The sequence below is a fragment of the Crassostrea angulata genome, chromosome 8 (genome assembly GCF_025612915.1).
Source record: "Crassostrea angulata isolate pt1a10 chromosome 8, ASM2561291v2, whole genome shotgun sequence".
In the NCBI taxonomy this organism is placed as follows: Eukaryota; Metazoa; Mollusca; class Bivalvia; order Ostreida; family Ostreidae; genus Magallana; species Magallana angulata.
In genome coordinates this window covers 47,697,311-47,716,613 of record NC_069118.1, presented here as the reverse complement: position 1 = coordinate 47,716,613, position 19,303 = coordinate 47,697,311, and the positions used below count along the sequence as shown (strand labels likewise).

Below are 19,303 nucleotides of genomic sequence, written 5' to 3'. Positions count from 1 at the left end.
TTGGGCACTTCGCATATGGGTAAAGTCTTGCATCTTGACTGGTCCATTCTTAGGTTCGTATAAATAAATGTATTATAGCATACAATTAACAGGGATATTATACCAAGTCATGGCTGCCGTACATCTGTTTACAAAATTCATGGTATGGCTAACGATTTAATCCTAGTGCTTGATATAGGATGTGGGCAAGACAATAACAAACTGTCAACCATCTCATAAATCCATAAAACGAAATACAAATTCAAAACAGAGCAACACGGACCTCTAAAAAGATAGAAGTAGGATAAGGTGCCTAGGAGGAGTGAGCATCCTCTGTTGACAAGTCACACCCGCCGCTTTGTCACAATCGAGCATGTCATCGAGGTAAATGTTAAAATCGGGAAAATGTCATTATAGGGAAAAAACGAAACGTTGATGATTTGGTCTGTTTGCGATGGTCAAAATACCAACATGGAGCAAACACGGACCTCCATTTATCTAATCACTTGATTATTTGTTTGTGATCATGCATGCGAAGAAAAAGCTGTCATTTCCAAAAATAGAAACCTGTCGGTCGCCTGACTTGACTTTTGTATGACACATTTCGGAGATTTACATAGGCAGGTCAATGATAAAGTGAAGGTGTATACAAACACACACAGCTAATCATCACACCTGTGGTGCGTTTTCAGGTAAGTATTTGTATTTAAACATGATTATGTATTTTTACAGAATAAATATTGTACCTAAAATCATTCCTGAAACAAAAATCATTCATCTACAAGCTTAATTAATCAGAAACTGCTTTGAATAACATGTTTACATACATCAAATTCAGTAAACATTGAGAAAGATTAAATTGTATGGAAACCCATTTCATCAATGACTTTAGAAATAAAATATTCTGATTTCGTCTAAGTTAGGATATATTTTTTGACTAAGAGCATGTTCTTGATGTACATATTTTTGTCAAAAAATTTGAATACTTTTATCGTAAAAAAAAGGGGGCCCTTTTCTGCAAACTTCAAGATAGATCATTTAAAATTGAGAAAAAAAATCGCATTGTTAAAGATTTAAAACAGTTATATATGTGGTTCATTTATTTAAAAAGAGCTTGGATTTTTTATTCTGAAAATATTAATATTATGCTTGCTTTATACCATTAGATTATAAACAGATTTTCATGATTGATGTACTAGCTGTTCGAAGATGGGACAAATTTTGCAATATTTCTCGAGTGAACCACCAGTGTGTAAAACTGAAGAGGATTTACTAAATTACGCTTGGAAGTCAGGTAAGCTTACTTTAACAACTCCGAATAAGCATCAAAATTAATTTGTATCAAGACACAGTAAGCTAATATAAACATCTTGAAAACATTATATTTTGAAGAAGCAATATCTACTTTTTTCTGAACATTTTGTTTTTTTCTTTTTTTTACAGTGCGATTAAAATGTGTCGACACTCTTGTTAAAAATGAAGTTACCTTGAAGATGCGAGGAATGTATGGATGTTCCGAGAACAATGGAATAAAGGTCCTCAAAGAATATACTCCCTTAGTTATAGCATGCATGTGAGTTCATTTTGTAATAGACGATACCTGGACTTAAATTGTGTAAAAACAATTAAGTCAAATTACATCAAATATCTACGAGGGTCCATAAAAAAAATACAAAGACTTTTGCCATAGCTATGTTATTTAGCGTCATATAACTACTAAATTTAGAAGACATATTTAAATAATTGTTTTCAACCATTTGAAATAAAAAAAAGTTTATATATTCCTTTATTTTTAAGAATTATTTAGAATCTAATCCTGCAAAAATTAGGCCACGGCGCACGGTCAAACTTAATGTTCTAGATCTGTCAACAATAAACCATATTATGTTGAAAGTAATATCTCCATAAATTGGGCTTAAAAACAAATAATATTGAAACCTAAAATTAAGAATTGTCATGATATACTTTGTACTAAATAATAACGGGATATGTAGATTTGTTGAACAGATATAAGTCACTAAAGACATTTAGTCGTCCTTAAAATTGATTAAAAACGTTAACGTCGCCGAACGTCACGGCGCAACGAAAAGAATAAACAGTATGGATTTAACTCGAAAAAAGCCGATAAAAACTGTGGAATGCTCAGTGGTTGAAAAATAAGTATAAGGTTATTTTCACATTTGTGTTTAACTTTTACATATTTTGCTGGGGTTGTGGTAGCTGTATTTTGGACTTCAAACAGACCGGAAGAGAGCAGAATATCTGTAAATATTTTGTCAAAAGAATAAACAGCGTCATCTGACATTTAGGGAATTTTTTTACTGTAAACGAAGAGACATGCGGTAAAAAATAAGAAAACTTTGAGGAACAAACTCATGATTTTCGAACAAATGTGAATAAATTAGACGACAAGTGATATAGTGCCGATTTAAATTGCATGGTGAAGAGCACAGAAGACTCAGGGTGATATAAGGATTGGATATTTCTTTTAATAACTGTACGTGCGTGACCTTGACTTCGTGTTTTCAACGTTACAGTGCGCCGTGGTGACAAAAAATATTGGTTTTAAAATCGGTTAACTGAAATACCTCTTCATCAAATGGAATGAAACTACATATATCTATAAAATATGTGTTGCTGCATAACATAATCTGTAAGTTATAACTTTTATGAAACAATTATGATAGACAGCCCAATTGTCTTCGTATTTTTTGATTGACCCTCTTACTACAAGAGAATTATTTTCGTAAACCATAGTTTAAAAATATAGTTATACTACACCTTACGGTAAATTTGCACACTGTCCAGACCTTAACCTATTCTAAATAAATATCTTCAAATATACACTTTGTCACGTTGATTTCAAAATAGAACAAACAGGCTTAAGTCATAAATGACGATTTGATTATTTCTACAGTTGAAAATATTATGATTAAGGTGGTATGGAACACTTTCATGTCGTGACGTATTATTTATCAAAATATGCATTAAATCAAGTATGATTTTATGAATAGTTTCTTTCCCAAAGTTGTCAGCTAACAGCGTAGAGCAGGGGTTAAACAGATTCACTACGTATCAATTCAAATACCTCTGGTGATTTTAAAATTTATACCTTTTCCTAAATATTTTAAACGTATTCTTAGTTAAATATTGTAAAATTTGAAAATTCTTAACCGGTGAAGTATTTTAATTATAATGTACTTTAATTCACATTAATATCAACAAGTGTCAAATACTCCCTTAAAATTAATCTGGTTCTGTTCTTGCACATTGTGTGCTTAAAAAGTTCCAAAATATGCGTATTCCGCGGGTGTTTTTATTTTTTTTGTACATGTTATGCAAAGGACTATATATGATAAGGGCCTAAAATGGCCCCCTAAAATGAACATCATCATTTTACTATCATTCTTTGTTTTCTTAGTACAGATATGTATGTGATGTGTTTACAAAATATTCATTTTGGTTCAAGTGCCCACAATTTAGAAATATGACATTGTAAAGACAACCTTTTCTCGCCATTTTTGCATTTTTAGCGTAAAACAGCTTGTTTTCAAACAGTTTTTCCTTCTGAAAACATAGAGCGCATTCTTGAACAAATAAAATATTTTAATCAGAGATGTATCTAGCCAAGACTAATAAGTGACAAAAAAATTTTCCTTGTTCAAGCATGCGCTCTATATTTCCCATTTGTAAATAGATAAGAAAAATGTCAATTTTTGGCTGATTTTGATTGAATTATAGAAATGTCGTCACTTCTGACGTCATATACTACCAGTGAGTGCAAATAAATCAAATAAATAGATGAAAAATATATTTTATATCAACTCTTCTAAAAAATTAGTTAACATTTTATTGTACCCGAAACACTTTAAAAATGGCGAATTATGGGGGCCAAATTTAACTCTTATGATAATCATATATAGTTCTTTACTGAATTTCAGGTATAGGGATTTGAAACTGGCCACTAAACTTATAAAACTTGGGGCAGATGTTAACCTATGTCCCCAGGAAAACCGATTTGCGTCTGAAGAGGGCGTTCCACCATTGTATCATGCAACAAATGCGCGAGATGCTGAGATGGTTAAATTATTGTTCAATTCAGGTAGAGATTTTACTTTAAAAGTTTTACTTACTTAGTAAAGAAACATAGAATTGATGTTGTTTTGTCTATAGTTTTATTTATTCACTGCATCAATGATATTCATCAACACAATAAAGTTAGTTGTCCGGATTTATGATAAAATGTCTTTTTATGTCTGTTCAGATGTATAAAATTCGTAATATAAAATGAAATGAATTTAGAGAAAATTGCATATTCATTCCTAAATTATTTTTGTTTCATTAATGCATTGTTGTTTGGCGTTAATTGTTGAACGTTTTACGAGTAAAATATATCTCTGATTTATTAAACAGGGGCGGATGTAAATGGTCTCAAAGGTCGTCAGCAGTATTTGAACCTCCAGGAACCAGTAAAAGAACTATACAGTATCTTTGATATCAACCGAGGAACTTATTCCAGGTCCGCTAAAAGCTGTAGTCGACCGCAAGCGTCTCTTCAAGTTCTCGTGGAACTTTATCTAGAGGCCGGGGCAAAGTTAAGCACCACACGATGGGGACCTTGTCTGTTTTACGGGTAAATAATTTGGATTGTTTTGTGCTGTTATTAAGGTTTTCCGCTCTCAGCGGAAAACCTTACTATTATTCTGAAAAATTTTCAAATTTGTTATTATTTTTTTTTCTTCTAGACGCCAACTTTGATCCTTAATATCTCGCTTGTTTGTTCACCGATTGTTTTGAAATTTTCAGGACTGATAACAGGCCGCGTGATGTTGTCGTTGCATATTTTAGTTGAGGAAAATCCCTATCCGGTTTTGAGTTATTCCTCTTTTAGTAAAATTTAACGACTTCTTTTGTCCAGGGGGTTTAGCTTTAACGATGACTGGCAGAGTCTCAAAGATGGGCTGGTTTGGAAGCTAATACATTGAATTTGTGCGAGATATATTTTATTTATTATTTAAATGCAAATAAAAGGGGTGGTATAGATGTTGAAACAAAGGTAAGAAAAAAAAATGAAAAAAATTCGCGTATTTTCCGTGTTAGTTTTCAACCTGATAAAAATTTGTTATAACATGTATTTTACAAGTTCTTGGTCTTACCCAGACCTTTCATTCGGTATACCGAAAAAAGGGCTGGCTCTTATAATTAGGGAGTTAGAGGCGTCCAAAGTTTCTTGTCAATAACTTAAAAAGGAATAAATATTTGTAATGCATTATTGAAGCAAAGTTGTAAAGAAATTAATTTTGAATCCTTCTAGAGTATTCAATTTAATGTTTTCGTAATTTATAGTCAGTATTTGAAAAAACAATTGTTGTCAGTTCGGTCCATTTTTGTGGGGGTGCGCACGTTTATGAGGTTATGAAAGGGCTTCTTGTAATGCACTAACTGATACATGTAGCGCGCAAAAATAATTCCACATAAAATTCCAAAATGTTTTTATACATATGTACATTTTCATATCATAAAGATAAACCTCTTTGACCTTATTTTTGTTGTTTGTTTCATAACTGTGCCCCTGTCTATATTTAGATGCATTACGAGACTCAGGTAACCGATCGATAGGAGAGTCGCTAGCTGTATTCAGGCCGTCACCTAGACGAAAGTGCATGTGCTTGTAGAGCTGGACGTACACGATTAACGCCCCACTGTGTTACTGTAAAAGAGACATTTTGAATTGTTTCAGTACTGGGAGATGTGTAAATAAAATGGTTCCAATGCATGGTAATTAAACTCAACTTTTCTACAATACGTATACACGGCCGTCATATAAAGCACAATGTGTATTACTGACATGACAAATGTACGCTGGCAATTCAAACGAACGCGGGATTGCTCCCGATAGAACAATTCTTTTAAAGCAAAAAAAAAAAAAAATACTGAGTTACTTGCAAAGCATCTACAAACGAAAATACCAAACAACCTTCAGCAGCAACTTATAAATTATTTATTCCATACACAATTCTAAAGAGGTAGTTAAATAAATTTTATAAATGCTTTATACTTGTATTCGCTATCTTCCATGGAAAAAAGTGGCATGGAAAAAATGTTGTTCAATGTTCATCAAATACGCTGTAGCCTTAGCAATCGAAAATAATTAACAAACTGTATATTGATAGATTGACATATCAACAAACATTCAGACCCGCATTGTGTTTTCTTACTAGTTCTATAAAACGTAGACTCAATGACTGAATTCTTTACCGTTTTCCGTCTGAGTTCTTTTGAATCACGTGTGTACGTTCATCAAATACGCTGTAGCCTTAGCAATCGAAAATAATTAACAAACTGTATATTGATAGATTGACATATCTACAAACATTCAGACCCGCATTGTGTTTTCTTACTAGTTCTATAAAACGTAGACTCAATGACTGAATTCTTTACCGTTTTCCGTCTGGTTCTTTTGAATCACGTGTGTACGTTATGTGTAGCCATATAGATGAACACTTTAAGTGTTTAAATTTTAAAAGAAATTGTGTACATGCAGAGCATTGCAATGCTAGGACAATAAAATTCCAACAATGCATATGGTGAGGCCGGTCAGACTGATACTGGTTCTGCTTGTTCTACAAATAGCGAATGTAAGACGAAGTATTTGAGTGTTATATTTTAAACAAATATAAGTATTGCTTTCTTAAAAGCTTGCATTACTCAACAAAGTATTTTATTGGAATCATTCTTAGTTACCTTAGCTGCATATATGTACCGCTCTGTCTGTATCCCGGAAAAATTGACTACCATCCGAAATTTTTCATACAAGGTCTACAGACTTGCAGCTAACATTACCTTTAAAAATACATTTTAGAATTTGCCGCTGTTTATAAATTTATTAAAAAGACGCGCAGAATCAAGTGGTTATATGGCGTTTGATATGGGATTAATGACGTCTATTTATATTGTTTTCATTAAAATTATTTCATTATTTCAAGCTTTTGGGAAATCAGTTTCACATGTTATATGACATTAAGATGTCCTCTCTCCACTTTTTCTCGAAGCAACTATTTTTTTTTAAATTTACATTTAAAAATTGAATTATCATGGAGTTGCTCCCCCCCCCCCCCATTTTGGTAGCATGTAAAAAAAATGGTATGAAAATCATGAAATTAAGAGTGAAATTTTGAAAATTTTGGAAAATACAATTTTTTTTTTCTTTTTTTGCTTGTCAAGATTTGTTGGATGAGTTTGCCCCCCTCCCTCCCACTTTCAAAAACGATGCTACGTCCTTGGAAATTACTCATTTCTTTATTCCCCTCTTTAATAATCAAAACAAACTAACAAACATAACCGATCCAGATAAATATAATTACATGTATCAAAAATAAACTTTAAAAACAAACTACACATTCATCCTTTACCCACAATATTGCCTTTTCGATATTTGTCATCGTTGTAAACCCGTGTAACAATCTGTTAAGTAGGTGCTTGCACGAAAAAGAACCCCTTGTTGATCTACATTTTCATTAACGCATACAAAGAAAAAATATATTTTGATTTATTTTTGAATTTCTTTTGATGTAAAAAAAAAAAGAGAAGAAACATGGTTCTCAGTCTCTCTTTATGCCTGTTTGTTAGCGGTTAATCGAAGTTCATTTTGAATATCCTTTTGTAATTTAAAAAATGCGATGTAAATTTTTTTCATGCAGTATTTCGGATAAAGCAATGAAGAGTTGTTTCTTGAAATTTTATCTATCCATAAAATTGTAAAATGCTGACATTGAAAATTGTACCCGATTTCTTTCTTTTTTTTTTAAGGTAAAACTTTAATGATTTAAAAAATGATTCTTTGAGACAAACAAATTGACATAATCCATAAGAGTTTAAAAATGTCTAACTGCAGGTCTGTAGCTTTTAGTCAGAAAAAGAATCGGATGGACGACCTAGGACACAGATCGTCCATCCGAATTTCTTGAAAATTGCCATTATTTTATTACGCGGACGCAATACTCACCGAGACTAAATGGTTCGTATCTTAAGTTTTAAGATACAACTGCTTTGAAAGGTAATATTGGTTTTCTGATAATTATGAACATGAATAATTAAATAAAAATGGTTAAAATTACAGTAAAATTACCGGTGTCGTAGAATTTAAGGTCCGCCCCGTAAAATGGTCCGGGGCGGACCATTAATGTTAACATTTACGGTCCGCCTTTGCTCTAAACGGGTCCGGCCCGTATAAGAAAAGGTCCGCCTAACATAAAAGGTCCGGGGTATATTTTTCATTTTTTTTTTCAATATTGAGTATTTTGGAACAAAATAAGTGGGATTATTTTGTCATTCTTTTTAAGGAGTACCTACCCGTAGTGAGTCAGACTGCTATATATCCAGCACATAATATAAATGAAATACATATACATGTAGCTTGGTGAACACAAATAAATCACAATAATTATTTCAACTTTACTGGTCGATCTTATATTAACAAGAAATGAAACTGATTGGTGTCATTAATTAAACAATGGCTAGAACCAGGTGTTATATATACACACACCACCCTGCAGGTGTGAGGGGTTCACACCTTCAGGTGTTTGACTGTTTGAAGTTGTTGTGTAAACAATTGACATTTCACACGTCTCCTTTTTGCGCATCTTTCCAATATGATACAAGCTTAAAAACGTTACCCATTTTAAAATCAAATACTATTTACAATTCAATTACAACGATACCTGCAAGCGGTTTATCATTGCTATTTTTATTTGCACTAGGGCATATGTGTAAGTTATGTTAAGTCATGTACACAACATGTACTATATCGAATATCTTAATATTAATTGAAAATAAACGATTTATTTAAAACAACTCCAACCTGCATTAAAAAAGGATCCTCTTTTCAAATGCATTGGGAGTGTTTTACATTTATCGTTTATTTTCAGTTAATTTTTAGAACATGTTGTACATGACTTCAAAGAAATCTCTATCAAAAAGGTCAACTATACCGAGGATTTAGATTGGGGGGGGGGGGGGCTGTGTCTTGTCCTCAAGCACCTGTGCAAAATATTAAATATTTTGTGTGAAAAAGGCAAATGTTTACATCCCGGTAAAATTTTATTCTAGATTTCTGCCTGCCTGGTACCCCCACATATATAATTTATATTTAATTATTTTTTTCACAAATATTGTGTCAATATTATGACAAGCATTTCTAAATGTCCTTAGATGAAAATCGATACAGTAACTGTCAAACATAGAGGACAAATCTATCAACAAAACGGACAATCGTTTGCTACAATGGATTCCATGCATTTGTCACATTTTTAAAAGGTCGTCGGATAAAAATCAATTTAAATATGTTATATTACTTCTCTTGCTTGATATTACTCTAATGTTATGGTCTTTTTTTAAGGACACAATACATATATATGTAATCGGTCTCGCTCCTTTAATAGAAATATTTTAACGATGAAAATCATTTATATAAATATTATTATTAGATAATGTGTCACTACTCTGAATACATTTGAAAAATAAACCTACGCTGAAGTCAATTTCATGTCCACTCCAATATTAAGAAGATCAACTGAAAAATATCACAACAAGAATCTATAACAAACTAACTGCATCCATGCAGTCATGCAGTGGCGTCGGAAGCAAATTAAAAGTGGGTGAGTGGGGGGGGGGCGCTAGACTAATCATCAGAAATTTCGACACAAAAAATACCTAATTCCAAAATCAGGTAAATCCTAATCCGTGGGGAGAGAGAGAGAAAGAGAGAGAGAGAGAGAGTTGTAACTAAAAAAAAAAGAACATATTACCCAAAAAAATTCTTCCCAAATCATGAAATTCCTAATTTCCGAATCCGTGGGGGGGGGGGGGGGGGGCTGGTATAATCTTCAATTCTCAATATCACTAATACTATTCCATTCTTTTTATGGTAAATTTAGGAACAATTATGTTTGCTGCGAGAAAAAGTAGGATGTGTGCCTAACGGTTAGGTCTAGCTTTGCAAAAAAAAACAAAAACCAATTTTTCTAAAATAGCATCGGGATAAATCAATACAAGTATCAATTTGAATATTAATTATCTGCATTCAGTATTTCGACGGGGCGGACCTTTTTATAAACTACATGTAAACTATTGGGTCCAACCCACTGAAACAAAAATCATCATTATATAAGAGTCAACGCATACATGCATTTTCCTATTTAACAATGATACATGTACCATTGCTGCATCGAGACTGATCTCAATTAATCTATACCAATGCAAGACCGCTAATATTAGACACTATCCCTTTTGATAAGAACATCAATATTTTTCTCCATGGAGATACATATTTTTCTTTAAACCGCAAGGATATTGTGGTTTTTTAGGCAGTTTACAAATATAATTATATATCTGCATTAAAGCGCTTTGTAATATAGCAGTTTATCACAAATTATACACCTTGCATTTACATGTTATTATTTTCTTGCTCAACGCAATTTTTGTAAGTATCAGTTCATTCTTTAATTTTTCATAAATGTGCTTTCAGAGAAATCATAACTTAGACATATCAAAAATTTGAAATTTGTAAACTTTATTGATGGAAACGGATTTACTTATTAAGTGTTTACTTGTTACCAAATCCTTGCTTAATTACAAGAGGAGAGAGATTAATTAAGAGAGAGAGAGAGAGAGAGTGAGAGAGAGAGAGATTATTACAACATTATCCCTTTCATTCCTTTTTTAAACACTTTACCGGTAGTCAATTAAAACATGATTTTTAATTATAGGTACACGTATCATCTAATTAATTTCATTTGTCTTTTCACACCCTTATATCTACCACAGCTACGTATGTACACTATATTGTCAACGAATACCCTCTTTTACGGTAATCCACATATGCGACCTTTTATCATTTAAACTAGTGATAAATTTACCTAGAGACGTATACATTATTAGTATATTATCATAAGTTTCTGATCTACTGAAAATAAACAAAGTACAAGCTAAAAAGACAATCTTAGTTGCGAAGAACACTATACAGCGGAGACGTTGTTTTTCTTTCTCAGCTATGGGGTGTATTCTGTTTAGCACAGATGTGAATGCCTGCAGGGCTTCTTTTACCCGTGTTCACCTGTTGTGAAACCCTCTGCTAATACATATACACCGGAAGAGATTTAAAAACAAAGGGACTATACATGGTGTGTGCAAATTATCGACAAAATACTCCTGGGTTTTTTTTCAAATTCTTAAACAATTGGTCAAAATCTAACCCGCTATTCATATTTGATATTCCACAAAGTCATTTATTAAAATAATACCGTCATACTTGTACCATACGCAAATGGCCGGCTGGATTATGTAAACAAAGACATCTTTAAGATACAAGTGTATTAGCAAAAGAAAATAATTAATTTTAGAGAAACTTTAATAAATGACTACGGGTAGGACCTTTTCTTATAAGGGAAAGCCGGACCTTAAATGTTAACATTAAAGGTCCGGCCGGACCATTTAACGGGGCGGACCTTAAATTATACGACACCGGCATCGGTCTTCTCCGTGCGCGGATCGAGAAGGGGAAGGGTTCCAGACCCCCCCCCCCGAAATTTCTTTCAATTACGTCTACATTATAAACTTACCAAATATGCCTCGGACATCCCTTGGCAAACTCAAATAACCGTCTGACTTTTCAACCCCCACCCCGGAAAAATTTTTTGATCCGCGCATGTTCCCCCTCCTCGAAATACAAAATTATTCTTCAAAACCCCTTGTAAAATTTCCAGGAACTCCGCATATATACTAATAGATTCATTGGCGCTTGCGTTCGATAAAAATGCGTGTAAAACGTTTGCCAATGGTCTATTTACCATCGTACCGAGCATAACCACAGTCCCACTCTGTGAATAAAATGCGGCGAATCAAACTAGAGACAACGTGTTAAGATCTGTATTTGCTTATAAACATGTAGTATCATCGTGAAAATGCACTGTTCAATTATTTTTTTTTTACTTTACTTGTAAAATTCAACATCTGTTTCGTAATTTTTTCTCACAGTTTATTTCTTACATAGTTACTTTTTTTATTTAGTGATTGACACTTTTCAGACTTTATATGTGATTTCAAAGAGACAGAGTGTCATGTCTCAAGGACTGTTAATCTCTTAAAACAACATTGTGCAATTATCAGATTTTCATTTCTTGGACATCAAAGACTCATTGAGTTTATTTAATTATTTTATATCTGTGAACCTTTCACTCAGCTTACTCATATCATTACCTGTTAATTGCAATTTATACTCATTGTTAAGATTCTTATAAATAGTTATGTACAATTGTCAATGCGCAGTCTGGAATACGGCGGCCAGCCCCGGCCACGTCCGACTCTCCAACAGTCTTGAGTCCGGAGGCCACTTCTGGCCATATCCGACTTGTTTGTAACATGTCTGTCTGTTAAATTGTTATAATGTTGCCATCGTTGAGTCTCGTCCAATAATGTGGAATCCTGCATCAATTGCCTGTTTATTTCTCTGGAACTGTATACTGGTGGACCTTCGGGAATACGGCAAACCTACCCTTCGTTTTAGCTTACGGCCCACAGCGCGCCCCAACCTTTTACCTTATACACTTAACGCAACATTCCCTCACCCGGTTCGTACTGCACACGACCGATGCAGATCCAGACGAATTTTCTATCACCGTAAAATCTACGCGTTCACAGAAATATAATACTTTGTTTCTCAGTGTTTACACATATAATATTGTACGATGGTCAGCTATCAATTTTTTGTAATACGTCACAAGTATGACGCAGCTACGACGGAAAACTTAATCGTTGCCTGCAACGAGCTCGTCTCTAGTTTCTATATATTATTTCTGTTAAATGTGATCTCTTAAGGACGATGGACCCAATTTATTTCACAATGGTGATTTTTTCATAAAATTTTTACTTAAGTAAAAAATTATTGATTTAGATTTTTAAAAGAGGCCACTTAAAAATTCGTTGGTATCACTTTTTTTCTAAATTGAATATATTGGAAAAAGGCATTCTTGCAAAAATAATAGATTAAAAAAATCAACAATAAACTGTCTAACGAATTTAGACATAATACTTACGTGATTATTTTAGTATCATTCAAAAGTGACCATGTCATCGACTTTTTTCGAAGGGATGCCAAAGTGCGGAGAGTTGATTTTCTTAAATTTTTCATAAACAGTACTGCGAACATTCTAAGAGTTATGTAGAACATTTTGAGGGTGGTTTGTGAAATAAAACAACACCAGAGTGTGTTTAACATTTGTTATGATAAAATACTTCTAATCAAGAGCACAGGGGTGGTTATATTCTTTTTATAAAACATTGTCAGGTAAAAAGGAAATTTGTGTGAATTTTAAATAATGTTAAAAAGCACATTTAGTATGTCTCAGTCATACCAAGTTTAGCCAATACTTGTACCATAAAAACATACATTGATGACGTAAAGCAGCTATAAATTGCGTCAATAGCGATTTTGCCAAGTGTTTTAGTGATTGTGTCGTATTATTGAAATTCAAATATTTGGTACAATGTACAGACCCTTCTTTAAGGTGCGCGATACGCAAAGCGAATTGGGTACGTTGTATTTAAAGTATTAATGATTCCTTTCCTGAGTTTTATTCTATCAAATCAAATTAAGCATTTGATTTAATTTGATAAAATTAAATTCAGTAAACGACAAATATAAAAAGACTGAGAAAGAACGATTAAAATAACAACCAAAACCCACAAAACCTTCGTTGATCTATTTTGTACACAAATTTCATCAGTATATAATGAGACCTACATTTTGGAGCAAAGTGGTTTCTTCGCCTCATCAACCTAGTCGAAGGTGGTCCGTAAATTTCTCTAATGAATTTTAATATTTACATCTTCGTAACGAACAGAAAATGGCATTGTCATTAAATTGTCACTCCTACTAAACTAAGCTTGCAACGCACGACCTTTGGCGAGGTAAAAGTAAAAAAAAAATTGAAAAGTTTGTGGTCAGAACTGGGTACTTTTTTGGCTCGCCGTAGCAATTTTTGGCTCGCCGTAGCAATCAAAACTGAGTGTGATACAATTTAAAGTCACACAAACAAGTATCTGGTAACGTATAACTACACCACACCGTGATATTTTAACTTTTCTATGAAACAAATTAAAAATGCTCAATCATTACCAAATAAAGTCTATTGCACTAACAGCGTTTAAGGTTTTCATATATTTATACTGATTTCGCGGGGGTGTTAAGGAAGCATATGGGCTATTTATCGTCTTATTTTGACTGTTATATTCAAAATCGTAGAATTAAATAATTATTTTGAATAGGATCAAAAACTTAGTATTGTCCTTTAAAATAGATGTCAGTGCAGTAAAATCGGGTAGTACATTACTGCCACACTGGTGCATTATCACGTGACAACTATAAATAGATTACGTATATTCCTTAACATAAAATGAGATAGAACAACACTACCCCGCGGTTTCCAAAATAAAATAAACATACCAAATGAAAGCAAAACATCTCAGTTTAATCAAAACCGCTGCTAGAATCCTATGTTTTTCCTTATCAAAAAGATATTCATCCGGTTCTCATAAAACCTTCCCAACTTTTATATAGTTTGCACGCAAAACGGCAAATTGCATCAAAACAACACACAACATGGGATTCTAGCAGCACTTTTCAATTTAAGCATTGATCAAACTGACGATACGTATAAAATTTCAAATTCAATATATACGGGGTAGTGTTGTCCTACTCGGCTTTTTATATCGTAAACAACGACAGAGGAAAGCCTGGCCGAGAAAGAAAAGCAAATTTACATACCTTTTAGCGAATGATTGATAAAACTAACATATCCCCCAGTATTTTGATGTTCAATTCTCAATAAATCACACCACAATACTTTATTAGAGTTCTTAGATTAGTTATATTTTGAATATGTTTACAATGCTTTCCGATCAAATTCACACGGCATTCAACTTTTAGTCATGACGTCATCAATGTAAAAATCTACGTAATACAAACTTATTTCTGGAAAAAATTGTCTACAGTATTTTTTATTTGTTTTTTATCTACGTTTCGTTGCTTAGATATTTGAATATGTATATAATAACTAAGATTTGTCATTTCATGGAATTATATGTAGTCAGATTCCATATGCTTCCTTAACACCCCCGCGTTATGCATGATTGTTCTTTTACACATAGGAGAGGGAGAGTCTTTGAGGCCAACTGCCCAACGACTTTAGATATTCCTGGACCATTTTTTAAATGTGACACGGCAATTCTACTTCTACAGCACGGCGTGGATCCAAACATGTATAACCTTGGTGATGTCTTGTTCCAGTTTTCTGGACACAATTGTTTTCGCTCGAATAATGATTGTGTACAGTTTAGTACTTTATTGGAAACGTTTTTGGGGGCTGGGTATCATTTAACTAGCGCCGACATAAACAATCGATTCATCAGAGAAAACCTGAAACGTATTGACGTTAATGTTGAAGAACCCGTCAGCTTGAAACAGATGTGTAGGTCAGCAATAAGAGAACGTTTGAGGAAAAGTTCTAAAGATACAACGATATTTCCAGCTATTGATACCTTACACATTCCATCCCAGCTGAAGGATTATTTGAAACTCCGTGATATCATCGACATTTGTAGCTCATCTATCCATTGTAGAGCTAATTTTTGAAAACGCAATGCAATCTGTTTCTTATTTCAAAAGGCGTAAATAAATATCTCGACCTGAGATTTTATTGGATTTCTTAAAGTTACAGTAGTCAGTGACTTGATTTAGTTTTTAAAACATTCCTCGTTGCAGTTTGTAGTTGAAATCCATACCATTTACATGTAACAACTTGTAAAATCAAAAAATCTCTGAAAGAAAAAAGACTGAAAGGATATAGAAAAATGGTGATGTCACAAACGTTGTACGCTGTTAAGTGCAACTTCAAAAGCTACAATTAAAGATCACGTTTGTGGCTGTTACAGTGGCTCTTCAATTAATTTGAAATTACCCATATGATAATACAGTAATTTTTATGTATAATTCACATTTGCAGACATCGCTTTTATTCAGTTTTTATGCACACACCGCTGCAGTTATGGGACTTTATCTTTCAAAAAATAAGGATCCAATGCTTAAAAGCAATTTCATATTATATATAAGAAAATATAACACTAATGATGATATTACTATACTATATCCTATCATACATGATTGTATTGTATCATACGATATGTGATATTTTATAAATAGTGCCTGTTTGGGAGGGTAAGAGTTGAAATTGACACCCCGAGAAAACCATTGACAATGGTTTTCGAGGGGTGTGAATTTCAACTCTTACCCTCCAAAACAGGCAATATTTATTTTATTATACTGAATGTCTTAATTTCAAAGAAAACTGCACTGCTTTTATATAGAAATGACGTGAATTCTATGGCGAACCGTACGCGCATAATTTCTGCGCATGTAACAATCCGTTGTGTTACCCGTTGCCAACTGTGTTGCTAACGCTGAGGGTAATAGAGCGGATTATCAACTGCGTCTAAACCAGTCAGATTTCAGTATTTAACATAAAAGTATAATAATGTATTATATGATAGTTTATCATATGATATTGTATCAAGTAACATGTATTATTATGGCATGATTATGAGGGAGATATGAAGATGTTTTACCCAGTTAAAATCATTTCCGGAGGGCATATCATATACTACATATATATTATTGTAACAGTAACTTGATCCAAAGGGTCAAATCACTTCGAGTTGCCAGGCGCGGATCATCAGGTCAAACGAGACGCGTCTTTTTAAAAGTTTTAATTACAAAACTTCGTTTTTAAAATAAACTGTATGACGTTTACTGATATAACGTTGCCCTCGGGAAATATCATTTTCCCTGCGGGAGTAAATCTTTATCTCCCTCACAAAAATGCAATAAAAATATTATTTCTTATCAATTTATTTTATCTACTGATATCATTTTGTATTATATGATATGGTATTGTATCATATGATACATGTAGGATATTGTATTAAATAACTAATCATATCATCTGATGCATTTTGTTTTTATGCAATATGATATTGAATCAGACATGTTTTATATTTTATCAGTGATTCAATGACATAAGATGCAATACCATACATGTATGATACACTATAAAAAAACCCTAATCCTGCATCCGCCACCTATACACTTCAGTTCACCATCCAAGACTGTGGTGTGTATTGGCATCAAAAGTTCCACCAGCCATGCATTTGTTGAAATTAGGACAGTAACTGAAATATGGTTATCAATGAGCAATTGTCATTATCTCATAATACTCAAACAATGATTTCTTATTATTTTAATAATAACAAAACATCAACAAAACGAATCCTCAATTTTATAACAATTATAACTACAAGTACAATTGCAAATTTTTACTCTATAAATTTGTTTACATATTTTAAGAGAACAACAAATATTGAAAACAATACAAAATTATTGTAAATATATGTTTATGGTAAACGTGATAAATACCATTCAAATCAGCATCTTTTAAGAATCATACTTTGGGGGACTCAAATGCGCTCAGCATTTGTAAACAACTGTACATGTACAATACGCACAGTAGCGAAATCATTTTGATATTTTCTACAATCAATTTTGTCTTAATAGATATAACTACATGTATAATGTTGTTGTTTTTTTCGAGCAGAGTGTGTATATACATGTAATAAGCTATTGACTTAAAATATTAATAAAAGTATAAATAATTGGCCTAAACTACTAATAGAAATTAAAGCAAATAAGGTTTTAAAATTTGAAGAAAAGGTAATTTAAATCAATACATGTTTTCTATAGAGGTGAAAAAAGGGTTGAAATAAAAAATAAATTCAAAACCTGGAATGATAATGCATGCATTTTAACAAAATCCTTCAGGAGAAATATTTATATGTTTCAGTGTTTTTTACTCTGTGTAAAGTTCAAATTTTTCATTTTATAATGGAAAAAATATAAGTAACAAGAAATAATTCTTCGACTTTAATGGGGAGTACGGTCAGTACATGATTAATTCAATCAGAATGATTAATTCAATCACAATGATTAATTCAATCAAAATGATTGACAATCATAATGATTAATTCAATCAAAATGATTAATTCAATCGTAATGATTAATTCAATCGTAATGATTAAATCAATCATAATAATTAATCAATCATAATGATAAAATCAATCGTAAAGCCCCCCGAGCATTAGTGGATGTGATCGAATGCCCGACTGTATTGATCTCCCCATAAAAGATAAAGAATTATTTCTCATTCATCAACAACTTTTTTTTTCTATTTTTATTCAACTTACAAACACATTGCACAAAATCATTTGATCTGGAGAAAATTTATGGGTTATTTCAAATGGAACAAAATTGTTTTTCAATGACAAGAAAAAAATAGCTGGAGCATATATTGTTACCCTGCACCCATATTTGTTTATCACCTTTTTATTGCTTCATGATTTTTAAGAAGTAACTTCTTTCACACCTTGATCAAAATCATCCCAATAAATACTAGCCCCTGTAACTTCTGCATCCATCAAACTCTTTGTAAAACGTCCTTACGTTGCCATTTTACCATTTTTGTTCTTCCACATCTGAATTATCTCGAGGACTTGGGTGGGCACCGAGAATAGATTTACCATTCAAATCCCATCAATGTCTCCCATCAGCTTGTCTCAGCTGCAAAGCTGACCCGAATATAACAATACCAGTACCCACAACTTTGTTGAATTTGAGCAGGTATGTATCCGTCAGAACATGAGTTTTCTGGTTGTCTGTCAGACTTGCTAAATGATCTGATGATGACAAAAAATTAATAAATATGTAAAAAGAAATTCATAATTTTTAAAAACCCAATTGATTTTATTATATCTTTTACTTTTCGAACATTTTTTTTTATTATTTGACCATTTGATTCCATTTAGCAATAACTTTAATATGCAGAACAGAAAAAGAAATCCCTAGGGCAGAAGTTGTAAAAATATGTAAAAAATGTGCCAAATTGATAAGCTTCAAAATCTCATAAAGTCCTATGTTAAAAATTAACAAACTTTGAGGTGACCCTTTAAACAAACGATGTTGTAATTGTCTTATTTTTTTTTTATCTTAAAATAATAATTATATCAGTAGAAATTCATGTAAAAATTTTTATTGGAAAAGCTAGGGCAGAACAAATTAGACCCGGCCTCGTTAATATGGTCTGTAGCATTCCAAATGTTTTAAGTGAATTAAGAAAACAAAACAAACGTATGACGATTATACAAGAAAGATCATAGTAAGATG

General features: G+C 32.5%; 1 protein-coding gene across 2 annotated transcripts; it reads left to right on the top strand.

Moving 5' to 3' along the window:
* The first annotated feature begins 418 nt into the window (after positions 1 to 418).
* Positions 419 to 15,711, top strand: LOC128161593 (oxysterol-binding protein-related protein 1-like). Of its 2 annotated transcripts, none has more exons than XM_052824905.1 (6): positions 419 to 671; positions 1,157 to 1,273; positions 1,423 to 1,552; positions 3,921 to 4,081; positions 4,393 to 4,612; positions 15,184 to 15,711. In XM_052824905.1, exons 2-6 carry the CDS (start codon positions 1,189 to 1,191, stop codon positions 15,665 to 15,667), a joined length of 1,080 nt encoding a protein of 359 aa, XP_052680865.1. In that variant the 5' UTR covers positions 419 to 671; positions 1,157 to 1,188; the 3' UTR covers positions 15,668 to 15,711. The 2 variants fall into 2 exon arrangements, with proteins under 2 accessions (XP_052680865.1, XP_052680864.1); XM_052824904.1 differs by having other exon boundaries at positions 421 to 671; positions 1,146 to 1,273.
* Positions 15,712 to 19,303: the final 3,592 nt, after the last annotated feature.